The 24,912-nt window shown below is 48.6% G+C and overlaps 8 protein-coding genes across 8 annotated transcripts; 4 read left to right on the top strand and 4 right to left on the bottom strand.

Annotated features, from left to right (window-relative positions):
• Positions 1-147: 147 nt before the first annotated feature.
• GGS25DRAFT_523529 (uncharacterized protein) lies at positions 148-597 on the top strand (the record flags this gene model as incomplete). Its single annotated transcript, XM_049264439.1, has 2 exons — positions 148-277; positions 401-597. The coding sequence occupies 2 exons, from the start codon at positions 148-150 to the stop codon at positions 595-597; spliced, it is 327 nt and encodes a 108-aa protein (XP_049114518.1).
• A 42-nt stretch (positions 598-639) lies between these two features.
• GGS25DRAFT_359115 (helicase associated domain-containing protein) lies at positions 640-4,214 on the bottom strand. Its single transcript, XM_049258116.1, has 2 exons — positions 1,896-4,214; positions 640-1,547 (listed from the first exon to the last, which is right to left on the bottom strand). The coding sequence occupies exons 1-2, from the start codon at positions 3,907-3,909 to the stop codon at positions 883-885; spliced, it is 2,679 nt and encodes an 892-aa protein (XP_049114517.1). The 5' UTR covers positions 3,910-4,214; the 3' UTR covers positions 640-882.
• A 168-nt stretch (positions 4,215-4,382) lies between these two features.
• On the top strand, positions 4,383-6,242 carry GGS25DRAFT_498342 (DnaJ-domain-containing protein). The gene is made up of 3 exons (XM_049261691.1): positions 4,383-4,775; positions 4,830-4,918; positions 4,996-6,242. Exons 1-3 carry the CDS (start codon positions 4,698-4,700, stop codon positions 6,080-6,082), a joined length of 1,254 nt encoding a protein of 417 aa, XP_049114516.1. The 5' UTR covers positions 4,383-4,697; the 3' UTR covers positions 6,083-6,242.
• Positions 6,243-7,228: 986 nt separating this feature from the next.
• On the top strand, positions 7,229-8,378 carry GGS25DRAFT_523526 (S-adenosyl-L-methionine-dependent methyltransferase; the record flags this gene model as incomplete). Its single annotated transcript, XM_049264438.1, has 2 exons — positions 7,229-8,069; positions 8,209-8,378. The coding sequence occupies 2 exons, from the start codon at positions 7,229-7,231 to the stop codon at positions 8,376-8,378; spliced, it is 1,011 nt and encodes a 336-aa protein (XP_049114515.1).
• A 313-nt stretch (positions 8,379-8,691) lies between these two features.
• On the bottom strand, positions 8,692-10,693 carry GGS25DRAFT_359066 (uncharacterized protein). The gene is made up of 3 exons (XM_049258115.1): positions 10,130-10,693; positions 9,042-10,074; positions 8,692-8,968 (listed from the first exon to the last, which is right to left on the bottom strand). The coding sequence occupies exons 1-3, from the start codon at positions 10,278-10,280 to the stop codon at positions 8,806-8,808; spliced, it is 1,347 nt and encodes a 448-aa protein (XP_049114514.1). The 5' UTR covers positions 10,281-10,693; the 3' UTR covers positions 8,692-8,805.
• A 1,638-nt stretch (positions 10,694-12,331) lies between these two features.
• On the bottom strand, positions 12,332-13,383 carry GGS25DRAFT_359063 (marvel domain-containing protein). Its single transcript, XM_049258114.1, has 2 exons — positions 12,805-13,383; positions 12,332-12,722 (listed from the first exon to the last, which is right to left on the bottom strand). Exons 1-2 carry the CDS (start codon positions 13,075-13,077, stop codon positions 12,519-12,521), a joined length of 477 nt encoding a protein of 158 aa, XP_049114513.1. The 5' UTR covers positions 13,078-13,383; the 3' UTR covers positions 12,332-12,518.
• Positions 13,384-14,542: 1,159 nt separating this feature from the next.
• GGS25DRAFT_498329 (uncharacterized protein) lies at positions 14,543-17,123 on the bottom strand. The gene is made up of 8 exons (XM_049261690.1): positions 16,942-17,123; positions 16,756-16,861; positions 16,623-16,694; positions 16,186-16,552; positions 15,889-16,130; positions 15,725-15,838; positions 15,588-15,660; positions 14,543-15,517 (listed from the first exon to the last, which is right to left on the bottom strand). The coding sequence occupies exons 1-8, from the start codon at positions 16,959-16,961 to the stop codon at positions 14,769-14,771; spliced, it is 1,743 nt and encodes a 580-aa protein (XP_049114512.1). The 5' UTR covers positions 16,962-17,123; the 3' UTR covers positions 14,543-14,768.
• Positions 17,124-19,935: 2,812 nt separating this feature from the next.
• Positions 19,936-23,657, top strand: GGS25DRAFT_523522 (uncharacterized protein; the record flags this gene model as incomplete). Its single annotated transcript, XM_049264437.1, has 3 exons — positions 19,936-20,104; positions 20,219-20,266; positions 20,386-23,657. 3 exons carry the CDS (start codon positions 19,936-19,938, stop codon positions 23,655-23,657), a joined length of 3,489 nt encoding a protein of 1,162 aa, XP_049114511.1.
• Positions 23,658-24,912: the final 1,255 nt, after the last annotated feature.

Genomic DNA, 24,912 nt, shown 5'->3' with positions numbered 1-24,912 from the left:
ACTTATCGGACCTCTCCAATTAGTTAAAGTACCTCAAACCCGCTCAACGCCTTCGAAATATTCCATGTTCCTGAATAAGCACGTGAAATTTAACCATCATACAAAATACGTAAAATAAGATAAAATAAAATAAAACAAACCACAACCATGGTCTACACAATCGTCGTGCACCTCCGCTCCAAGCCCGGCGCCGACACCATCGCCAAGCTGCACGCGAAGCTGAACGAGGCGTCCGCCGTGTACTCGCAGGACAAGGAGACATTATCGTGGTTTGTCAGTACGTTGCTCCCCCTTTCTTCTTCCCTCCCCTTCCTACCCCTTCCTCCCATTCCCGTCTCATCTCCCCCCCTTTCCCTCCCCCCCCAAAACCAAACTTGTAGGTGCTCACATACATAAACAGTGCAATCCGTCCACGACCCGCAAGACTTCACGATCGTGGAGCGGTACGAGAACGAGGGGAGCCAGAAGTACCACCTCTCGAACCCGTACTGGAAGACGTTCGATCCGTTCGTCGTGCCGCTTTTGGAAAAGCCGATGGATCTGCGGAGATTCGAGGAGCTGGTGCCTAAGGAGGGGGAGGAGGCTTTGTTGAAGTGAAATTTTATTTTTATTTATGGGATGGGAAAAGGGGAATTGGGGTGTTTGTGTAGGTAGGTGGTGAATCTGATGATTGCCTCACTATCGTCAATTACACGATATTCAAGTCAAGTCATAAATGCGCGGCTTGTGAGTTAATCACGTTACGTAGCAAAGCACTCATCTGGGTATTCTTATAGTTCGGATTATTCATGAAGCGGAATATCAGCTATATGTTGGCCCTGCTTTTATACACTTATATCCTGATATCCCGTGACCTCGGACCCCAATATCCCTTAACTATTCTTATGTCTTTTGTCCTTTAGGCATCTTCCTCTCCTCCAACTCCTCCAGATCCTTCTTCTTGTGGAAGTGAGGCGCAACCTCATTCAACCACTGCGGCTTGATGGGCATGCAGCTTCGCATGTACTCCTTGTTCGTCAACACCAGCTCATAATAGATCACCATCCTCTCCGGCGGCTCCGACTTCATCAGCACGGAGCTAGGGTGGATCCAGACCGTCGTGTTGTTCTTGACTGTTCGATAACTATCGCCACTGCGTTGTAACTTGGCAGCATTGGGGAAGAAACCTGCAGTGAGCGCTTTCTTGATGGGCTCGATGTTGGACGAGCCGCACGTGGACGGTGCAACCTCGACCCGCTCGCAAAGCTTGGCTAGCTGATCTCGAACATCTCGGGCCCGAGTTAGGGACCGCTGTTGCAGGAAGTTCTCGCGCGACCAAATAGGAGAGAAGTCACTCTCAACCCATTGGTTCCATATATTTAAAAGTGTTAGATGATCACCACCCTCCTTGACAGTAAACCGGTTTCGGGCACTATCGGCGTGGATCTTCTTGTCCTTGGGTCGGAAGAATAGAGCCGAGGCTTCACTCAACATCGCCACAATCGACAGAACTTCATCAACGCACTTGAACTTATCTGCAGCGAGCACTGCCTTGGCAAGCATCGGGTCTGTAGGGAATTCAGCCATTTGCCTGCCGACTTTTGTGAGCTCGCCCTTATGGTTAAGAGCTTGCAACGCAAAAAGTTGATTCAAAGCTCCAATCAGAGATTCAGTAGGGGGTGGATCCATGAACTCAAACTCAAGTAGCTGATTAATGCCAAGCGACTTTAGCAACAAGACGACACTGTTGAGATTTGTTCTTTGGATTTCGGGTGTAGTAGATTCATCCATCTCGTTCATGTAGGCAAACCTAGTATAGAGACGAAAGCATTTACCGGGACCAACACGGCCAGCACGTCCGCTGCGCTGATTCGCTGAGGCTCGGGAGCATGGGACAACGACGAGATTTGACATACCCGTCGCTGGATTATACACGTTCTCCTTCACATATCCCGGATCAATGACATATGTGATGCCATCGATTGTCAGACTGGTTTCAGCAATGTTCGTAGCCAGGACCACTTTGCGAGCGCCGTCGGGAGTGGGCTCGAAGATTTTGGACTGAAGCTCTGATGGCAAATTGGCATAGATAGGGCACACGAGTAATTCTTTTACTCGATTCCCCAGTTTCCTGGCAGTCTCTGTTAACTGTAATTCGGCGGCCTCGATCTCGTCTTGACCTGTTAAGAACACCAGAATATCCCCCTTTCCTTGGCTCGTGTGGATCTGGAAGATAGTCGTGATAGCTGCTGTCAAATAGTTCGCTTCTGGCGCTGGGGTGTAGTAGATATCGACGGGATACCTTCGTCCCGGAATATTGAAGATCGGAGCATCGTCGAAATATTTCGCAAATTTCTCGGCATTCATTGTAGCCGAAGAGATCAAAAGTTTTAAATCTGGTCGCTCTCTAGCTAGATCTTTGACCAAGGCTAGTAGGATATCCGTATGAACAGTCCGCTCGTGGGCCTCGTCGATCATCAAAGCTGAATAGCCGGAAAGGTCCGGTTCCGTCATGAATTCTCGGAGTAACATACCGTCGGTCATATACTTTAGGACAGTCTTGTCGCTAGTAGAGTCCTCGAATCGAATCGAATACCCAACCTCATTTCCGACCTTCACTCCCATTTCTTCTGCAACTCGAGCTGCTACACTCATAGCTGCAACTCTTCGAGGTTGTGTGCAACCAACTTTGAGGCCATTTTTGGTATAACCGGCCTCATGTAGGTATTGAGGTAATTGTGTAGTCTTTCCACTACCCGTCTCACCTACGAGAACAAGGATCTGGTATTGCTCGATAGCCGCGATAAACTCATCCCGGTATTTGTAGATAGGTAAACTCTTCCGAGTCTCCTGAATCGACAAGGCCTTCTTTTCGGCAGCTTCGATCTGTGCGTCCAGAAACCGTTGTTCCTGAGTTAATGCCTTTCCCTCGCCCGCTAATGTCGAGCCTAGATTCCATTGTATATACTGTTCTGGGTCTAGCACAGGGGCATAGTCTCCTTCATACTCTCTTTCCGCCCTGTTGATCTGGGCCTTGGCTTTTTGGGTTTGCTCTTTCTCCCATTCTTCATGTTCGGTCACGAATTTCTCTTGGCCATATTCGTCTCTTTCGACGTAGCGTTTGTACAAAGCCTCCTCTTTCCGCTTCCTATCGATCTTTCCCTTTTCTGTGATATAGTCCTCCGGCATGTAATATCCATCGCGATGATCATCAATCCGTAATCGTTCTTCGGCAAGGCGTAAAATTTCTCGATTCTTCGCAAACTCTGTCTTTTCGCGCTCCGACAAACGTACGCCACTGTTTAACTCTGCCGTTTCTTCTGCCACCTGTTTCCGTAGCAACGCTAACCTTTCCGTCTCTCTCTTCTTTAGGTAATCTTGCCTGGAACGCTCGCGCAAATCTGGCATAGCAGCTCGACTTGAGGAAAGTTCCTCAGCTAGCCGCTGGCGTTCTCTTTCAGCTTTACCCTCCGTCTTTGACTTTCCCCCGTCTCGTTCCTTGAGACGTTTGGAAAAAGCTTCTCTTTCGGCGATATCACGCGCCGTATCGGATTCAGCACCATCATTTTTGTCCTCATCCTCTTCATGCCTTGTTTTTACACGTTTAGGTAATTCCTTGGATTCGGGTTCCTCGTCGCGTCCATCCTCCGACGGGTCAGGCTCGCTTCCTGGTTCTTCATCGCCCCATCTATCATCAAAGTCTTTCTCGCCTTGCCTTCGTATTGATTTGGATTTGTGTTTGTATGTATCTGGGCGGGGCGATCGACTGCGACTCCGACTTCGAGTGCGATGCGACTTGCGATGGGAGTCGCGACGAGAGCTTGATTTTTCGTTTTCATCACGGCGTCGATGTTTTGATTTCTTCTCAACTTTCTGTGGACCGACTTCATCTACGTCCATAGGGACGAAGGCATATCGTTTGCCACTCATGGCTTGTTCGATTTTCGCGGTTCAGGGATGTCTAGTTGCAAAAAGGTCCAGGGTTTAGATGGTGATGGAGATGGTGCTGGTGTTGGGTACGAGAACGTGCTCTTGTATTCCCAAAATTCCTATGCTTCCCATGTCGGATATTGAGTTATGGTCAAAGACATATGAGACAAAGTCTTGATTAAAGATAGGAATAAAGTTGAGGGTTATTAATCTCGAGAATTCAAGGCTGATTTGGATGATAAAGAGGTCGTAGTTAATAATTTTGAGAGGCTGATGATGACTGTTAACTAATAGTTGATTGCCTTCCTTGGGTGATACTAAGTTGTTATGGCCAATCAAAGCTTAATTAGCTGCCAAGATATACCCACTATATAGAGTTACGGGTCTTATCTTATCATTATCCTGGTCTGGTGGTTTTTACCACGTTGACACGCTGGTATTTAGTTACTATTTTTCGAGTACAATTCGTTTGCAGGCGCTATAAATAATATGAAGTAGTGAAGTGACTTACATATACTTTAAAGCTTACAGGTGTTAAGGCTACCTAGAGATACCTATCTCTCATCTTCATCTTTATTCTCCTTTGCTCCCTTCTACCAACAAACTATATATTCCCAACATACCACCTTGGCCAATTCCTATGCTTCTCTTTTTGTATTCATGGGAAAGCTGTCCTTTAGCGTTACTTACAACTTGGTATCTTTTATCGGATTGGCCTTGATATAGAACCAACTTACATTTCTTTCCTTAATCACTAACGGGCTTTTACAAGCCGCCTATCTGGCAAGATGCTATTCCACTGGGCAACCTTTGGGTTGCTCGTAATCTTAGCACAACTTGTCTTCTGCGCCGAGGACTTTTATAAAGTACATTTAATCCCATTATGCGCCGTCGTATCTTTTTGCTAATTGTATCGTCAGATTCTTGGAATAGATCGCCAAGCGACGGACAAGCAAATCAAGTCCGCATATCGACAGCTTAGCAAGAAGTACCATCCAGATAAAAATCCGTAAGTCGCCAATACCAATTGCGCGTTGCAACAAAAACACAACTTCTTCTTAGCTACCACTAATACGCAATATGCAGAGGTAACCCGACAGCCAAGGATAAGTTCGTCGAAGTATCTGAGGCCTACGAAGCATTAATCGATCCAGAGTCGCGAAAGATATACGACCAATACGGACACGATGGCCTGAAGCAGCGCAGTCAAGGTGGCGGACACCACCACGACCCATTTGACCTGTTTAGTCGTTTCTTTGGCGGAGGTGGCCACTACCAAAGAGGACAGCCGCGCGGACATGACATTGAGGTCAAAATCGGTGTTGCTCTGCGCGATTTCTACAATGGCCGGGATACCGAGTTCCAATGGGAGAAACAGCAAATTTGCGAAGAATGCGACGGCACGGGCTCGGCTGATGGTGCCGTAGAGACCTGCGGCCACTGTGATGGACACGGAGTGCGCATCGTCAGGCACCAACTAGCGCCCGGCATGTTCCAACAGGTTCAGACCACGTGCGACGCCTGCGGTGGCCGTGGCAAGACGATCAAGCACAAGTGTCCGGTCTGCGGCGGTAATAGGGTTATTCGCAAGCCGACCACCGTCTCCCTCAAGATCGAGCGGGGCGCAGCACGGGATAGCAAGGTTGTCTACGAGAATGAGGCTGATGCAAGTCCCGACTGGATAGCTGGCGATCTCGTTGTTACCTTGACTGAAAAGGAGCCTGACATGGAAGGCGATAATCCGGACCATGTAGACGGCACCTTTTTCCGACGTAGGGGTAACGACTTATTCTGGCGAGAAGTACTATCCCTTAGAGAAGCCTGGATGGGCGATTGGTCGCGCAACGTTACGCATCTAGACGGCCATGTGGTGAGGCTAGGACGGAAGCGCGGCGAGATTGTGCAGCCCGGTCATGTTGAAACGGTCGAGCACGAAGGCATGCCTGTCTGGCACGAGGAAGGCGACTCTGTATACCACAAGTTCGAGTTCGGCAAGCTCTACGTCGAGTACGTCGTGGTGCTGCCGGACCAGATGGAGTCCGGGATGGAAAAGGAGTTCTGGGCCGTGTGGCAGAAGTGGAGGGGGAAGATGGGAGTAGACCTGCAAAAAGACAGCGGGAGACCGGAGGTGCCCATCCTGGCTACGGAAGAAGACGGCAAGGATGAGTTGTAATGATACCTACTACATACCAAGATTTACAGAGATGCAATGTATGAATGATATACCAGGAACTGAACACCTACTACCCCTACCCTGCTACCAACGATTCATGTACGTTATGTGCCCTACTAACCTAGGCTAGTACGTTTACCCATCTCGAACGGTGCAATTCACACAATATGCCCCCCCCCCCCCCCCCCTTGCCAGACTACCTAACCTAGGTTAGTATTAACTATGTATGTATCGCAATATCTCGGTACAAAAGCGTCACGGAAAGGTGGCGCAGCAACATGCCCTAGCCAACCACAACACCAGATGTCTCTCCTCGCGATATTCAGCTCCTACAGTACATAATAAAGGGGGGAGAGAAATCCAGGTATAAGTAGACCAAGCGTTAAAATGTGAAACATTGAGGTTTTGAAGATGGTAAAAGTGATGGTAGAGCGAGTTAGGTACCAGCTGGTATAAAAGTTGAAGCTATTCCAATGTTCCTCGCTAAGTGTGGCTGGCTGCGCTATTTTGCACCTAACACTTTGGGGGGTTTTTTTTTTTTTGAAGGTGCAAGTGGGTTTGGGTCTCTTGGGCTGCTGAACCCCAAAATCACCTGACACCTGACAAAAGTCCGAGATAGCTGGATGCGCATGTAATTGTACAGTAGCATACCTAAGGATGAGATGGCGGGGGGGGGCGCTATATATATATATATATATTTCCTACCTAGACATACCTGACCTACCTACCTGAGGATATGTGATATGTAATCAAATAGGTGAGTGAGACTCGGGGGGCCTCGGGTTATATATACCCAGGTAGTAGTGTCGCTATCTATAGGTATAAATTATCTACCTAAACCCAGGCAGACGCGCTGGTTTTGCTTTCCTTATATATTTCCCCCTTCCCATCTCGCACCTTGTTTCCCCTTTCCCTCCTCCTCCTTTCTACTCCCCCCCTAAATCAATCACCCACACACAAATTTTGTCCCTCCCCCCCCCCCCCCCCCTATTTTCCCTTTTCCAAGACACAACTCCCCTTAACCAACCCAAACTCAATCCCCCCTTTTCAACTCAATCCCAATCCCAATCCCAATCCCAATTCCCACCCCCCTTTTCCAATCCCTCCCCCCTTTCCAACCCGAAAAAAAAAAAAAGAAAAAAAAAAATGCCCACCCAACCACCCACCCTCCTAACCCGCACCGCCCTCGCCATCACCGGCCTCCTCGGCCCCTGGTCCTTCATGCTGCTCTCCCTCTCCTACCTGCCCCCCACCATCCTCCGCCTGCTCCAAGCCCAGCAGCCCCTCACCACCACTCTCCTCAGCCCCGCCCGCCTCCAAGAACTCTGGTTCAGCGAGTTCTGGAGCCGCGCCGCCGGGCCCGGGGTGCGCGGGGGGGCCGGGGACAAGGTTGTCCCGCTCCTGCAGGGGCGGACGAGCGGGGGAGCCGTTGTCGTTGAGGAGGAGGGAGGGGGGAAGGGGAAGGGGAAGGGGATCGGGGGCGTGGTGCTGGAGGTGGGTGCGGGCGCGGGGCTGTGGGTTGACGTTTACAAAGCTGTTGGGTGTCGGATTCAGGGGGTAGACGACGACGATGACTACGACGACGACGACGGCGATAATGAGGAGGAGGAGGAGGAGGGGGTGAGGAAGCGGAAGACGACCGGAGCAGCAGCAGCAGCAACAAGCGGCCGCATAACCCGCATCTACGGCGTCGAGCCCTCGCCCGGGCAGCACGCGCACCTGGCGCGCGCGATCGCCACCGCGGGCATGGAGGCCGTGTACCGCGTCGCGCCGGTGGGCATCGAGGATCTCGCCGACGGCACGAAGTGGGACGGGCGCGTGGAAAAGGGGTCCGTCGACTGCGTCGTCACCATCCTGTGCCTGTGCTCCATCCCCGAGCCGGAGCGGTGCGCCCGGGAGCTGTACGGGTATCTGAAGAAGGGCGGCAGGTGGTATGTGTATGAGCATGTGCGCTGCGGGCATAGCTGGTACATGCGGGCGTATCAGCGTGAGTTTGCTTACACACCCGTCCAATCGTGCCCCTAACCCCAATCCCCCCAACCCCCCCAACAGACTTTTCCATTTTTTTCCATTTTTCCTTCAAGAAAAAGAAAAAAAAACGAGACTAATTCATTGCACCCCCCTAGGCTTCGTAAACCTCTTCTGGCCCTTCTTCCTCGGCGGCTGCCAGCTGACGCGGCCCACGGAAGCCACCATCCGCGCCGCCGGCCCCTGGGCCGAGATCGACGTCGGACAGCCCGTTGCCGAGCCGTGGTTTCAGGTTGTCCCGCATGTTATGGGGGTCTTTACGAAATAGATGTCAGTTGCCTTTATGTTAGGTACCTACAGAATTGTAAGGATTGGTAGTGAGGGAGGGGGGGTTGCTTTATTGTTGAGCTGAAATATACTAGGTGTCTGGAAGGAGGTACCGAGTAAAGAATGAGTGGTGGTTTCTCATTTGTCGTTTGTGTGGTTGAGAACGTTGGGTATGGTGAAGAGTACCAGCTATGAGTTAGTGAGTTGTGATAACCCATCGTGATGAAGAGTATGATATGATATATGAACCTGGTCATAGGGTGTAATTTTCATATCACATTGATGATCACACAAAGACTTAAAGTTAAAAATTGATAATTGTCATCAATTCGTGCCAACTAATAGGTGAGTAAGTTGGTACCTAGGTATATTTATGAAACCGTTTTCATCCCGTCATTACCGAACCCAATAATATCCCATTCCGTTCCTTATATGCCCCTGTGTCTCTCTTGATGAGTGCCAACACTGTTCCTCTGATCACGCTGATGTGTATGATCATCGTGCTCGATTAGGGGCTCGCCAACATGGCGGTGCATGACAGAGGGGGGTACCTGTGCCGCATCTGTAGGGTCCTTGGTAATATGGTTTCCACTTCGTTTATCGTTAATACATGAAATTGTGGAAGCTGGACATGGCCCGAGGTTTGGCCATGATGGCGACTTACGATCGATGGGCAGTGCCGTCAGCTGTCTTTGTGTCTACTCTGGGGTCGAGCTTGTTCAGCAAGTTGCTCTTGTGGACGGGGCCAGATGAAGTATCATGAACACCTGATGAACCAAGTCCCGCTGTACCGTGTGTACCGGTCGTACCGTGGGTGCCAGTGGTTCCGTGGGTACCTGTTGTACCGTAGGTTCCGGCCGTGTTGTGGGTGCCGGCCGTGTTGTGAAGGCCGCTTGTGCCATGAGTGCCGGTGGTGCTGTGGTTTCCAGTGGTGTCATAAGCACCCGTCGTACCGTGTGTGCCTGTTGTGCCAGGGATGCCACTTGTGCCGTGAGTACCGGTAGCACCATGGGTGCCATGAGTTCCAGTCACGCCGTGAGTGCCAGTCGCTCCATGTGTACCGTGAGTACCGGGAATACCAGACGAGTTACCAAATCCGGCGCCAGTTGATCCACCGTGGGATGAGATAGGAATGCCATGAGCATCGGTGGCAGAGCCGTATCCAGCTCCGTTATGGCCAGTAGTATGTCCCGTGGTATGTCCCGTGGTATGTCCCGTGGTATGTCCCGTAGTGCCAGCAGGGTTGTAGCCGGCGCCTGTGGTTCCGGCGGTGCCGGAGCTTCCGTATGTGTTTCCGACAGTGCGAGAAGCGTCACGGTCGGAGTCGACACGAGGGTCAGCAGCGTTAGCTATCCGAGAGTTGTGAGGGCCAGCAACACCTTCTGGGCCGCTACCGCCATAGTCGCCGGCTGTATTGCCGGTGTAGCGACCATCTCTATCGGAATCGATTCTGGGGTCTACTTTGTTCGCTAAGTCTGATCGGTGAGGCCCAGAGGTTGTCTGACCAGTGGTACCGGCATGGCCGGCGGTACCGGAGTGGCCGATGGCGCCGGTATGGCCTGTTGTGCCGGTGTGAGTGGTGGGGCCAGTGTGGCCGGTAGTGCCAGGGTGGCCGGTGCCAGCATGTGTGTAGTTGTCATTGGCTGTGTATGCGTGGTTGCCGCCTACAGTCGTGCCTGGTGCGGCACGGTGGTCACCTAAATCAAGGTTAGCTTCAACAATGTGTAAAAGGACGGCATGGGAGGAACATACGATCACTGTCCACTCTGGGGTCTACTGTGTTGCCAACGCGGCCGTGGGGGCCATGAGTACCTTCGGGGGCACCCTGGTTTGTGTTGTGTGTGGTAGATGAGCTGTGGTCACCAGAGACGGCTTCCTTGACTTTGTTGATAATACTAGACATGATGAATTATTGTTGATATTCTTTGTTGATAAAATAGTTTGCTTTGTAGGGTATATGATGATTGTTGTAGGTTATGTAGTTGTTTGATGATGGTAATAATGAGTAAATCGAAATATTCAACCAAACTGAGACCCCGAAGGATAAGTCTTATATAACAACGAGAAGCAAGCCATCAGTAGTTGTGTTTGTCCCCGTATCCAGCGTCCCCCTTCGATCTGCCCCGGTATGTCATCATCGACAATCTCGATCAAGTGCTACGGGCGTTTGTTGCCAATATTTCTAGCTTCCGAAGGTTGGTTGGGTTGAGTTTCACGCCCAATCACCAAGAGCTACGGGGAGGATTTGGCTGTGTACGAGCTACTCTTACTTCATACATCGTCATCCGCCCCTGATTAGGGAAGCATGATCCTTGCGGATTACGCTTGTCAAGACTTCCCGGTACACCTGTTCCGGCCAATATCTAGATTCAAGCACTACCAGGGCTCTAGCTTAACTTGAGGAGCCTTTGTCTGTGGCTATCCGGGCTCTCTACCATATGAGGGATATGAGGTACATGTAGGTAGCAAACCAAGTTTGTTCAACATGGTCGAAAGAGTGCAGTGATGTGGCTGAAATACTTGCGTCATAGAGCTTTGGGTTGGATTCGGGATACCTAAATGTAGCATTATTGAGTGAATATCGAAGAACATTGAACAAGATGTCGTGACAGCCACCTCCACATTAGATACCGATGGATAGGTACACATTACATCTACATATGTAGGGCAATAAGTTGAAACACAAATGATCCTTGTGACTTCAACATGTGAGGTATTAGGTACCTACCCTACGTACATACAGCAGACTGCAGTTGAACTTTGTTCAATGTTGTACTATGTAACTAGCCAGGTACTAAAGTTAGAAATTTCCCGATAACTAGACTCGGCGCCGCATATCCGAGGTACCCTACGCGGCTACGCCATTTCTTAGTGGAATAACTGGAGCTAACCTCAGTGCTGGAAGTTTCAATCTTCAGAGTTGAAAGAACAACTTCAAGGTTCAAGGTTCTAAACGTCGATGTGATGTTAAAAACTGTGGCTAGTGGTACGTCACACCCCCGGGCCCCCTCTCGAGTCTCAATGTTATTGGCAACTACACAATCACCGCCACAACGCCTCATCATGGATCTAGCTATTTTCCCCTGATCGGCCCCACTGATGCTGTCATAGACTTCCCTCTTACCAACTTTCTCTTTCTCTCGTGTAACTACCTGCCTACATATGAGGTACATACTACATGCAGGCGCAAAGAACAACATGTATCACAAAAAAGAGCTGAGGTTTTTTACCCAGGTCAACATCATTGGTCCCTCTAACTTTCTCGGTTGCATAACATATCATCGATGTCTGTCATATAATCAATACGTTACCATCGAACACATGCGGGCCGGAGGAAACTGTCGTGCATCTTACATCAGCTGAGGGAGGGGGGGCTGAACGGGAATGATGCTATGTACCAAGATAATCTTCGAGAGGAGGGGTTAAGCAGGCCGAGTTGTGTTGTTGTCACGAGTTTTTCGTGACGAGCTTTTTTTTTCTATGGAACGTTCGGTAGAAGCCAATCAAGCCAGCACGCAAGGGAGACTATGCGCAAGCAAATATAGGTCCCGATACTATAATAATATCGCGGCTTTGTTTTAGAGCGTCATGGTTCATGTAGTTCTCCATCGATATAGCCCTTTATACCTAGGTACGTACATACCTACACATCTAGATGTACGTCATGTCTTGGAAGTATCAGAGAGAGCATGTATTGTAAGCGCTGATGCTCAACACCAATTACGCCATAAGCTACGGGAAAGACATTTTACTCAATCACGAGGCTAGATAGATATTTTTAGGGGAGAATCAAAATTTCATTACTAAGTATAGATTACTAGATAGGCAATAAGGGTATCCTTCATTTTCCTCTCATAATGTTGTGGTTTCGTTTAGGGGGCTCCGGTAGCCCAATGGGTATCGTGTAGGCAACACCAACACCGCCAAAAAGAATCAAATCATAACCAATGTTGCTGTTGCTATTCATAAATCGTCGTAAGTATTGGGGTAAAGAAAAATTCGGCGCCTAGGGTATTGGGGGGAGGGGTTGAGCAAGTGATAAATAAAGTAAAGATCGAGAGGCTAGTTAAGGAACGCGTATATCGGTTTGTCATGAAATATGAGGCAAGCCGTCAAATTTGATTATTTTCTGGCTTTTTCTCTAGACGCGCGATCTGTTCCAGCGGCGACGGTAGGAACGGGCTTCGTGGTCACGAACCCAGACGATGCCGACGATGGCCGACACGAGCCAGCAGATAGCGGATAGGAAGGCGAAGGCGATGACGGCCTTCCATCGGCCGCACTGGTCTCCGCGGATAGAAACATCGCCCCAGTAAAAGACGTATCCGCACGCGCCGTCAAGGTACTAACGGGTGAGGCGAAGGTTAGCGCTGAAAAAATTCTCCGAAGTGGGTATTTAAAGGACTTTGCGGAGGAGGACGACTTACATTGACTAGTAGACCGAAGACGACAAACCAGCAGATGGAGATGATGATGTCGACGGGCCAGTGGACGAAGCTGCCCGAGAAGGGGAAGAGCCAGATGATGGCGAGGAAGATGGCGATACCCGCTACCACTTCGGTATAGATAAAGCGGCCGTGGTCCCAGCTATCTGTATGTCTCACAGCGTGGAGATATTGCCCGTTGATCCCGGCGACGATGGCGGCGAACGCTAGCTCCGCCAGCCGGAGGATCATGGCAAATATGTCCGTCAAGATCATTTTGATTTATTTATATCGATGTTTGATTTAGTATTATTTTTTAGTTGATGGGGCGAATGGTGTACTGGTTACACACTCAGCGAAGTTATGGTTAGTAGTTAAATAAAGAAATCGAAATCAAGAGGATCACTGGGTAGGTAATCAGTATTTATCTGCCGTTCGAGCAAGGTATCTCCGGATCAAAGCTTAAGGCGATGACGCTGACTCTGGTGCCCAAGCCAACAACGACAATGTGATATCAAGTTACCTAACCTTGACAGATTTAGTCACATCCCCAAGGGCTGCCTCCCGGCACGCACACCCATAATCACGACAAATCAGAGAGTCCCTGTTAAGTTAAGCATTTTGCAAGTTTGTAAAATAACCCGGTTGCTTTTCTAAAACCCTTGCTGTAGATCGAGCTTTCACCCCAGCATCTAACCCACATCCTACCTTGAAACCTTGCTATGAGCCAATACGGTTGACGAAGAGGCAAATAGGTCACGCGGTATGCTTTGACGAACCCCGGGTCTTTCGAGAAGGATATGGAAAGACGTGGCCAATGTAGAACGCGTGTTGCGTTGTCAGGCTATGCAGAGGCGTCACTCCATTCGCTAGCAGTCGCTAAATGAGGTCATGCTGAAAACTGGAGCATTGAAAGTAACTTACTTGCATAGCCTATCCGTGGCTTGTGTGTGCTTACGTACAGCGCGTTGGGGCTTAGCCGAGCTAAACCTGTTTAGGGCTGAGATCCTGTTTTACATAAGCCACCACTGCAGGATCCATTTTTAATGAAGCATGACTGCGGCTTGCATTTATACCTGTCTGTCTCTCAATTCTGTGCAATCTAACTAAAACCTCTACTCAGCTCTTTGACAGTCCTAACGGCTGAGACATTTAGATCATACCGGTTCTCTTTCAAAGACTTTTTGTGTAAGCACTGATGTGCTCGATCAGGGTATTCACATGACTACCCCACCACATTTTGATGCCTTCGAATCTCTCCCTCTCGCATCATAGCTCCAAATGTCGTGTAGCACGTTATGGCCAGACATCCCAAGTCATCAGCTACCTGCTAGATATCCTCAAGACGGATTTGATCTCAATCCAGGCCCGAAGAAGCTAACTGGCGCACGGACACCTGAAGACTTTGAGGCTCCGAAAGGTGTCGCTTTGAAGGATATCACGTGATATGGCTCACTTATTGTTCCCCCTTTTCAACCACCCCGCTCCGGAGATGCATATACTGCGGGATCAATTCTTTCTTGATTTCCTCGAGTTGAAGCCAATTATGCTGGTCTTTTCCCATACAGTCTACATATGGAGTAGTCTGCACAGGGATTCAAACTGCAATCTTGAAAATAATCTTACGTATTGTAATAGCCGATCCTCGTTATCGTTCACGGTGAACTCAATATTATCTTCCAAGACACTCCTAAATTCACAAATAATGGGATTGGGTTCACAGGTGTCAATTCAGCACAGCTTGTAGAAGATCGTTCATCAAAATCGTAAATGCTCACTCAATGTGGCAGTATGTAAATTTCTACCTAACCAGGCATGCTTCCCCCTGCCTTCAGGGGGGTTAATTATCCGTAACATATTTTTTTGAACGATGTCAACCAGCTAACCAGCTGAAGAAGACCACTTTTTATAGTTAGCCAAGGGAATTTCGCTTGGTATCAACTATTTGATGCTAGACCTCCACCAGGTCAGTTAGTTATCGAGCTTGCTGCATTCAGCAGTGCCATTAGAGATGCTTGGACAACATCTTCGTGAATACCGACTCCCCACACTGCTTTTTGTTTGCTACCACCTGTAGTGCATTCTATGTACGTTGCGGCCTTCACATTAGATCCTTCTCCGATGGCATGTTCTTTGTAATCCGCAACGTCAAGGTCAATTCCTTGAGATATGTTTAGGGCATTCGCTAGAGATGAGATGGGACCATTTCCGGAACCTTTCATATGATACTCTTGGCCATCAATGGCAATAACGCCCTTGAACATACGCTTCAGGTCCCTCGATGACTGAACCTGGCCATTCGGGCGTTCTGGTGATGAGGATCGATCAGCTGAAATATCGTAATCGACAAGCTCGAATCGCGGATTCGGCCGTAGATAAGTCTCTTTGAAGAGATCGACAATCTCCGTCGGTTTCAGCTCGCGTGAAACCTGATCAGCTTCCTTTTGGACTATTTTCGAGAAGGCTACTTGTAAGCCACGTGGAAGGTCGAGATGAAGAGAGCGTAAGATGATCCATGCTGCACCACCTTTTCCAGACTGAGAGTTCACACGTATGATTGCTTCATAAGTACGCCCAATATCGGCCGGGTCGAGTGGGAGGTATGGAACCCGCCAGAAATCTTCGTGTTTTGCTTGAGATGCTTCGCGAGCACTGAATCCTTTCTTGATCGCGTCTTGGTGTGATCCGCTAAAGGCGCAAACAACAAGTTGGCCACCTATCAGAGCAGTGTCAGAGAAGGGCACATAGAGAAAAAAAAAGATGCTCCAATGGAGAGAAGCACTTACCATAGGGGGCCCGGGGATGTATTGGTATCTTGTTGCTTTTCTCTACGAGATCGATAACCTTCGTGATGTCCGACTTAAGACAACAGTCAAGTTAGTATATAGTTATCAAGAACAAGCAGTTCTCTAATTTTACGTACGAAGTTGATCCCTGGATGAATTCCTTGTGTATATAGATTGAGCGCCAGAGTGACAAGGTCGACATTGCCAGTTCTTTCTCCGTTACCAAATAGAGTACCTTCTACTCGGTCGGCCTAACATAGAGTTAGTATATCACTTTGAATAGGCGAGACTTTATACTAACCCCTGCCATTTGGGCCAACTCTGCAGCTGCTACAGCACACCCCCGATCATTGTGAGGATGGAGAGATACACAAATCTTCTCTCGTTCCGAGATATTGGTGCAAAAGTACTCGATCTGGTCGGCGTAGACATTAGGCGTTGCTAGCTCGACTGTCGCGGGAAGGTTGAATATGATGGGATTATGAACACTGGGCTCCCAGGCGGCCTTAACGGCCTCACAGACCTCTAGAGCAAAGTCCATGTCTAAAGGTAAGACATATATTAGTATAGCCCAATTCCCATTATGAGTCACACATACTGGAATCTGTGAAGGTCTCGGGCGAGAACTCAAAGGCCCACTCCGTATCAGCGAAGCTCGGGTCGTCCTTGGTCAAGCTGCGCGCAAGCACCGTGCATTCAACTGCCAATGCCTTCGTTTGCTCATTGGTCATATTGAAGACGATCTGCTGGAAGCATGGCGATGTAGCAAGGTAGAGATGGAGAATCGCCTTCTTGGCACCCTTTAGGGACTCAACTGTACGACGAATAAGTTCAGGGCGGCATGGCGAAAGCACTTGTATCCAAACATCGTCAGGGACTGCCTTAGGCGTGGTAATAAGTCGTCGTACAAAGTCGAAATCGGTGTCACTCGCAGACGGGAAAGATACTTCGATTTCTTTGTAACCCTGGTTTGGAGTTAGGTAATTGGGAATATAATTATTTAGTTATTAAATGTTCAACAATGATTTTACCTACCAATTCTACGAGCATTTGAAAGTAAGTCCATTTTTGGTCACTGTTCATTGGGTCTACTAGAGATTGGTTTCCCTAGTGTTGTTATTAGCATATTAGTAGCAGGGAGGTATCCGTTACAGGAGGTAGCCCTCACGTCGCGCAAATCAGTGGACAGCCATCTTGGAGGCTTTTCGATGGTTTTCGAAGGCCATTGGCGATTTGGTAGAGAGAGAGGTGGAAAGGGACGATATTTCGTGGAACTGAGGTAAAGGGTTAAGTTAAAATGATTCCATTGAGATCAGGTTCTATAAGGTAGATTTAGAGGTTTGGTTTTACATACGGATCTTTGAGCATCGGCATCTTGATTATAAGATTTGAAGAGTCACAATAAAGAAGGAGAGAGGGGGGGAATGAAGTAATAAGTAGTAATACATAGGGGAGTCATAGTAGTAGCGTGGCAAGGTGCACATGTGATTGTAAAAGGGTTTTTTTTTAAAAAAGAAGAAAAAAAAGAACCACCCCTCATAAGTGGAGAGCTAAGCTTTGTGTGAAGGTTATTATCGGATAAAGTGAACAAGGATTTAAAGTGCAGTCACTTAAGTACCTATATAGGTTAGTTGAAAAGCCGTTTGTAGTTAATGTAATGTATATACTACTACTAGTATTTTATATTTGAATACTAGGTACCGACATAGGAATTTGGTAGGTATATCTTGAAGAATGCTGCCGCGAATCGTGAAACATTTGCCGACTCTACCTACTTCGTACTATTCCAATGAGACATTCTATCAGCATCAGCGTAAGGAAAAACATAGTTGGTGGATACGGAAAACGTAAAAAGGTCTGATGCTGTTAATCGATAAATCCAACTGTCTCATGAAAATCCGACATATTATGACGAGCTGCGGGCCAAGCAGCAAATTTCAACCTATAGCAAATGAGGGAAGTGTCATAATACTCGCAGATCAGCTTGACTCATATGAGGCTAAATGCCCATACAGATATCGGGGCCCCGGATATCGTACTCACTGTAAACAGCTTATACTTACTTAGGCAGAGATCAGCACGCTGTACATAAAGTTGACTATCAGTAAAGATACTTCTATCGGTGCCAGAAACAACTTCCAATCGATGAGCATGAGAAGCATGAAGAGCACGTGGCCAAATGTACCTACATCAAATTCTACCTACTACCAATGTGAAAAAAAGTGTATAACGGGAGATTGATAGACTGCTCACAGACTGACATGTTCTTTTTATCGATGCTATCACTGTCAGATCATTTTTGATAATGCCCTAACTTAGAGATGACTATGTTGTTGATATCCGAGAGTGGGGGTCACGTGTGACTCATGTGGGCAGCGACACAAGAATCCCCTCTATCCCTCCGATGACAGTACCGATGACAGTACCGTCATATCCCGCTCTCCGAGGAGAAATTTGCTGTACGCGATATCGGTAGATGTGGCTGGCTAAACCCTCTAGGTGCCAAAATTCCTAATCCACAAGTCAATACTAGGTAGATAGTCTAAGAATCTAACTCACATGGATCTAACCTAAACACATCTGAGATAGGGGCTCTAATGTTCGGAGAAGGAGGCTGGTACGTTTTACCAACAATAACCCACGATCAAGCATAAAAACAAGCCCTGTATACACGTAACGCAAACTGTTTACAACTCGATAACAATTATCACCAAATTCTACACTGGCCTCAACGAAATCGAAGCCCAAAGCAACGGTTCAAGACAACATGGTAAGCTAAATAGCTTGAGGCCTATCTACCTAAGCAAGTAAAGAGAATGGAAATTTTGACGCCTGGGTTAAATGGTCAGGGGCTGATTGCGACCGGAAGCGTGTGTACGTCGGATTTTATTATGTTAGCTATGAGCAATTGACGCCGCTTCGATCATATTACGTATATTCTCCTTCCCCATAGTAGGTTAGGTCAAAGTTGGAGAGAGTTTTGCTTCGGATCTAATAAGGCTCGAACTGAATTGGCGAAAGCGCGTGACTGATATGGTCCCATTACTACAGCAAATATGTATCCAAGAATCTCTCAGTATTAATATGCAATATGAAAGAGAAAATATCGAAAATCTTTCTAGATATCTGGTTGTATTACAAGAGTCTTTCCTCGAATACTCGAGGACGGCTCGTAGTTAAACAACCTATTAAGTGGTACAAAAAAATAAGCCTCTAACTCCATGGTTAGCTCAAAATAGGAGCAGCCAGTCTTAAACTTCGGGTCACACACGGAATAGGGGCTGCCATTCTCAGATCTCAAGACTTCAATTCTTGGAGGTCTCTAGGCTAAATTTCTACCTAGGCACATAGGTGTTGCTTGCTTTGAGACTCGAAACTTGGAAGGAAAGAACGTAGCCCTGGTTCTTACAAATGACTCCATAAACTACACAAGCATCCGTGATCTGAGTACCTAACCTAGGCGAACCACCCGTATATATCTGATAATAGCTAGGTACCTAGGTAGGTATTTATAACCAGTTAGTTGTACTTCCTCCATACCTACAAAGTGGACTCCCAAGTGCAGTTTCGACATTGCTTGTCCCATCTTGGATGCTACAAGGCACATCTACAAAGTCAATATTCACAACCTGTCCAACTGTTTACTCCTTTGGCCACCTACCTCTGAGGAAGACCACAAAAGATTGAGCTTGTGCTTGGCCACAATGCCCCCCATCTGTACCTGAGCAACTTCCATTCAGTGGCTATAATGGTAGTAGGTCTTTAAACCAGCGCAAATCTGAGCATATCAAATCAAGAGCATGATTAAATAGACTGCTTGTATCCATGTACCCTCCACAACCATTCATCTTCACTGATCTCATTCCGTAACTCAGGCTACAATACGGAAGAGCAAAGTTTGTGTATGTACTTAACACCTATCTACCTACATACCTAGCTCTCTCCTTCACACACACACTCTTCTCTTCCATCAAATTACAAATTACCTACCCACACTGTCCAAGTCTTTCCCCTCTGCCACAGAATAAACACCACCAAGAATCGAAGCTAGCAGCAATTCCAAGCTTTCCATCTTGAACCTCTTGTTTTCCATGACACTCAGCTTGTTTCTTGCCAAACATCTACCCCGACTCGAACAGCTACCACCACTTCGAACTTGATCATTTCTCACTTCTCACTTCTCATTCCTCGTTCCACCTTACAATACAGTCGAGCAGAACAATCTTCCTTAAACTATACCTTACCATCCCATACCACCACTCAACATAATCCTGACCTTTCCCCTTCCAACACGCGTCACTTCCCATCTCATTCTACGCTGGTACCTACCAAGCAAACCCTCCCCAAGATGGCGACGGAGCCCGTCTGCATCGACAACGACGCGACCTTCTATCCCTTTGGAAACACGCCGGCCGTCAGCCTCACCCAGGCGATGCCGCCGAATGTAAAGGCCGATATCTTGCTCCTAGGCTGTGGCGATCTGCGTCATGTCTTATTTACGAACCATGTTGATGGTGGTAAGTTTTCTACTCTACTCTACTCACTCACTTACTTGGTTGAACGAGAAAGGAAGCGATGAGAGCGATGAAAGTGAAATAAGTGAACAGTGTGAGCTAACTAGGAGTACCTAGGTCGGGAAATGGACATCACTTGCTCTGATTCTCAGAGTGCTATCATAGGTAAGTTGAGACTTATTACTGAACATCCATCCACACACATACACCCACCCATACCAACAACCATCACATGATAACAGTTATGCGTGATTTCATGATTAACGTACTAACTCCCCCCGCAGCCCGCAACATCCTCCTCCTAACCCTCATCCTCGACAACGACCCGCAGAAGAACGCGCACATGTGGAGCCTCTACTTCCACATCTACATCGACTACTTCGCGTACCTCGTCCTGCGCTTGCAAGCCGTGAAGCTCTTCAACCTCGCCGCGAACATGGAGACCTGGACGCAGGGGCCCTATAGCTCCATCATCCGCTTCGTCGACAACGGCTCGCTCGCCGAGGCGCGGCAGATGTTCGAGTTCTACGGAAAGGACCGCGCGAGCTTCGAGCTCGTGCGCTTGCACCACCGCCTCGAGGCCGTCATGGACAAGGCGAAGACGATGAACTTTGGCCTCTATCTTTCCACGTACTGCGGCGTCCGCTCCGCGTTCCCGGCGGCGGTCGATAGCGGGGAGTTCCGCGACGCGCTGCAGAAGCTGCACATACATTACTGGCGGAACGGAGGCCTGAGTCTGCTCGACGACAACGAGAGCATGCGGTTTCCGAACACCATGTTCCTAAGCTTCCACGAGAAGCCGTTCGTCCACCCGGCCGCGAACCCGCTTCTGGGATTTCATCTCGCCTTGGCCTGCGGCCCCATCGGACCTTTATTCGATTCGACTAGATACCTCTGTCTGCGCGAAAGACTCGTCGTCGCAGCCAGGAGCGAGTTCCACTCCTGGGTAGAATCGTACCGCAAGGAGACGACGAAGATAACCCTCCGCTTCTGCATCGCCGACCCGGTGCCCCTCGCGCACACACTGAAGAATCTCCAAGTCTCGAAGACCCGTTCCGCCAACTGGTACCGGAAGCAATTTTACCCGGAGCACCTGATCCTCGATGGGCCCGACTACCAAGACCGCACCGCCCCTTTAGCATTCGACGTGATCGATACGGCGAGTCTCTGCGACGATATGGGCCCGCTAGTTCTATTATCCGCCGTCTCGCCCCTCTTGCGACACGAGGTATCCTCGACGCTCTACACGGAGCGCCTTAAGCCGCGCTTCATAACCGAATGGCCGACGCTCCTCAAGATGCTCAACGGTAATTTCAGCGCCGTTACCATGCTTCTCGGACTGCACCCCGCCGAGTTCTGGACGGGAGTATCGCCTCTTTCTTCCGGCGAGGAGGCTGTCCTTGGTATCCGCATGGGCGCCTCGCATGGTAATCAGGCAGAGCAGACGCGCAACACTCTTGGCCACCTGCGAATCAGCTGGAAGCGCCCGGTCTGCTTGCAGGGACAGGCAGGCCCCAGCATCGGATTGATGCCTATCGAATTCGACCCGAAGGAGCTGGCCGGCGTGCTCGGCCTGGTATACAAGCATATGTTCCTCGAAGACAGGCTTAATGAGGGCAGAAAGGACCCCTCAGGCCCTGCTGTGATGTGGCATCACGGACTTAGTTTCGTCGCATTCCTCCGCCTCGTCCAGACGCGTGTCGAAACTGACTGGAACGCCATGATGTGCCATCTCCTAGACTACATCAAGAGCCACAAGCCGGACAGAGGTGGCGATAAGAAGTACCAGCCAGAGATATTCAGCTACCTCCAGATCCTGGATGTATTCCGAGGTCTCGAACTAGAGACCCATTTGAAGGAGTGGCTGGCCCGATGGTGGCATCGCGAGTTAGTCCACCACAATCACCCACCGCCGCCGAGCCCACCACAATCGAAACTGGCAGACTGGAAGAACATCCCTCCCGTAGTCTGTGTTACCATAATGATCAATCATTATATCTTCAAGGACTTTCATAAGAGAGGCGGAAAATGGGCTTTCAGACCGAGTATCAACTGCAACTTGCGCAGTGTGCCGTACGATACCGCGTTCCCTGCTTGCCAGATTATGCGCGGCGAACACACTACCAAAGGACGCCGAAACACTCATGCGTTCAAGATTCATGTATTTGAGGTGGATGGCAAAGCAGACCCGAAATCGCCATGGTTCGTTTCTTTCTACGTCCCGTCAGTTCTCCTGCTCGAAGAGCCAGATAATAGCAAGGTTTGCCTTACGATTCACCAAGATGTGGTCGTCAGTGATGGTCGAGTGAAGCTAAACCAGGCGGAGGTGTTTGGGGGTCGCTTGTGTAACCACAAGAATGTCTTCATCACCCGCTACGCTCCAGGCCAGGCTGGCTTCCCGAAAGTCCCCGGCTTCGGTCCGGACGATCTAGCAGGCCCGGACGAGATGAACCTGGGCGCGGAGACATTTTTCAGCGCGGGATTTAATCCCCCGACTAGCCAGGTGATTACCGTGGTTGGCCAAATATACCCAGATCGCCTTCAGTTTCGCCGTAAATCCAAAATTGTGTCGGGGCCTGGAAAGAAACTGCAGTGGAAGTCGGCGGGGCCCTGGCAAGTTAATATTGAGGATGAGAATATGTCGGTGCCCTTTACTTTGCATTACCCCATCCCCGTGGTGCCAACCCCTACTGGATCGTTGGATGAGAATGCGCCAGAAATGAGTGTTCCCGCAATAGCCGGCAAGACGGGTGATCGGATTTACCCGATTTATCTTCCATGTGGAGAGCCGGTCATTTGGAACCTCCCATACCTGAACCTAGAGAAGTGTCCGATTATTGACACCCTGCAAAGTGAGAAGGTAATATGGCTGAAATGTCACTTCCTCTCCGCAACATCAGATGTGGAGTATTTGATGCTTCAGCCGCGTTCGCCGAAACCCTCAACCTTCGATGACGCCTACAGAAACTACAAAGAGTCAATCTATCTGATTTTTATGCGCTATGTCGGCCACATGGGTACTCGACCCCGTGTGATAGTCATCCGCGACAAGAATGATGATCTCCAACTCATCATCATGCCTTCGAGTCTGCGATTGGACCTCTCCAACCGCTCTGCAGTGCTGGACTGTGCTATTATCTCGTGCCACCCTAAATTTGAAAGCGAGAACCAGAACTTCCTCCAAGGGGATATTTGGAAGAACGTGTATTCGACCTCAGCGAGTGATGAGGAGATAGCGATGTGGCAGAAAGCCGTCCCCGCCTTTGTCGAGCGCTGCCGCACGTGGTCCCACGAACCAAACGTCTGCGAGTATTATCAACGCAAAGAGGTGCCCGTCTCGAGAGACGAGCAGAAAAAGCCACACTGTTCCTGCGGTGATGGCAAGTTCCCTCCAGGATTCTTAGAGGACGTGGACCACTGGGACAAGGTCTCTCCATTTGCTGTGCGCGCAGCAATATCATCCCCCTTTTGGGCCCCATCTGTGGCCGACTGTCGCTCGATCGTTGCGAATGAAGTTGATTCCAAAGCAATTTCCAAAACAGATGGAGAAATTTGAGTGAACAGATTGGTGGCAAGGGGACGATGAATGTGAGTGTGTATGAGCGGTAGCCAAACTACATCTAATGTTTGAAGGAGGGTTTAGAGGTTTAGAGATAGATGAATAATTGGCAAGCTGGTAGTGGGCTACACATGACTGGCTCCAATGAATTGGTCGAAGCTCGAATAAGTGAAAGATGGTACACGAAAGGGGCTAGGAGATGAATGTATCTTTGAAGGAGTGTGGTGATACTACATAATGTACTAAGGAAGTACAGTAGTACATTGTCTTCCTTCTATGAATAGGAACTTGCCTACTGGGATATTGGAACGCTTTCAGAAGCTTGTATCATGCTGGCTTAATCTGATACGTCTCTTAATAATATACCTACTTAGTCCTTTAAATTGTCTGCCGCTTTTCATGCCGTGCTTCCCTCGAGTCAACCATTCAATTTAGAATATTTGCCCTTAAGCTCTAAATGAGCTCTCAACATGAAAGACAGAAGGTACCTTGATTAATCATGCCTGATGCTCAGGGTAGTCCCTCCTAGGTAAGCAGACAACCAGACTTTCCAACAGTTCAATTAAACGGCTTATTTTCCCATGACAAGGAAACTCCACTGGGAGGAAAGTCGAGTCTGTTGTAAGGAAACTCGATTGTTCCGAACAGATTAGGTAGTTAATATTTCCTCGTGGAGTTACTTCTCCAAATATACAAAATAATAGGGGTTCAGGGGTAAAGGCTTCGCGAATTTTGACATACTAAGGTGCCTAATGAGAGACTACCCAAAAGATAAAATCTTGCCAGTTAATACTAAATTCCGTATCCAAACAGCAGCCTATTAGGTAGGTGTCTGGCATGTTTACCGTCTTACAACGATCATGATACATCCATCGCTCCCAACAACGGATCTGGACATACAAACTTAGGCATACAATGGAGACGTATATCGGGTCATTGTGGGACAGCCAGCTAGGAAACCTTTGACTGTGGAAACTACCGGGTTCGAGATTGGTCTCCAAGCGCTATTTGCGCTTGAAATAGAGTGGCAGGAATATTTGTCGCTCAAGTTCAAATTTGCACCTATAGAATAGATGAAGGTATACGGAGAAGAATATCCTCGCTGTTAAAGCGGCATTCCGGGGAGTCGGTCTTGATGAATTGGACAAATCCTTGGGCTTGGAAAAATGAAGAATCCCTAGCAATTTCCATTGGACTGCAGATAAGCGAGTATTGAAGTGGAAGTCCCACATCATAACCGTGTCCATTTATC

This window comes from Hypoxylon fragiforme, assembly GCF_022984875.1.
Source record: "Hypoxylon fragiforme strain CBS 206.31 chromosome Unknown GGS25scaffold_7, whole genome shotgun sequence".
NCBI lineage: Eukaryota > Fungi > Ascomycota > Sordariomycetes > Xylariales > Hypoxylaceae > Hypoxylon > Hypoxylon fragiforme.
Note: the sequence above shows the minus strand (reverse complement) of the source record. Positions and strands in the feature narration are given on the sequence as shown.

Coding starts and splice junctions, on each gene's coding strand:
- GGS25DRAFT_359066 (XM_049258115.1), bottom strand. CDS start 10,280: ATGTCTAGTATTATCAACAAAGTCAAGGAAGCCGTCTCTGGTGACCAC. Junction 10,075..10,129: donor CCCCAGAGTGGACAGTGATC/GTATGTTCCTCC, acceptor ACCTTGATTTAG/GTGACCACCGTGCCGCACCA. Junction 8,969..9,041: donor GACGGCACTGCCCATCGATC/GTAAGTCGCCAT, acceptor CGATAAACGAAG/TGGAAACCATATTACCAAGG.
- GGS25DRAFT_359063 (XM_049258114.1), bottom strand. CDS start 13,077: ATGATCTTGACGGACATATTTGCCATGATCCTCCGGCTGGCGGAGCTA. Junction 12,723..12,804: donor TCTTCGGTCTACTAGTCAAT/GTAAGTCGTCCT, acceptor CTCACCCGTTAG/TACCTTGACGGCGCGTGCGG.
- GGS25DRAFT_498329 (XM_049261690.1), bottom strand. CDS start 16,961: ATGCCGATGCTCAAAGATCC. Junction 16,695..16,755: donor TGTCCACTGATTTGCGCGAC/GTGAGGGCTACC, acceptor TAACAACACTAG/GGAAACCAATCTCTAGTAGA. Junction 15,839..15,888: donor AGTTGGCCCAAATGGCAGGG/GTTAGTATAAAG, acceptor ACTCTATGTTAG/GCCGACCGAGTAGAAGGTAC.
- GGS25DRAFT_498342 (XM_049261691.1), top strand. CDS start 4,698: ATGCTATTCCACTGGGCAACCTTTGGGTTGCTCGTAATCTTAGCACAA. Junction 4,776..4,829: donor GCGCCGAGGACTTTTATAAA/GTACATTTAATC, acceptor TTGTATCGTCAG/ATTCTTGGAATAGATCGCCA. Junction 4,919..4,995: donor TACCATCCAGATAAAAATCC/GTAAGTCGCCAA, acceptor CGCAATATGCAG/AGGTAACCCGACAGCCAAGG.
- GGS25DRAFT_359115 (XM_049258116.1), bottom strand. CDS start 3,909: ATGAGTGGCAAACGATATGCCTTCGTCCCTATGGACGTAGATGAAGTC. Junction 1,548..1,895: donor CGTGTATAATCCAGCGACGG/GTATGTCAAATC, acceptor AATTCCCTACAG/ACCCGATGCTTGCCAAGGCA.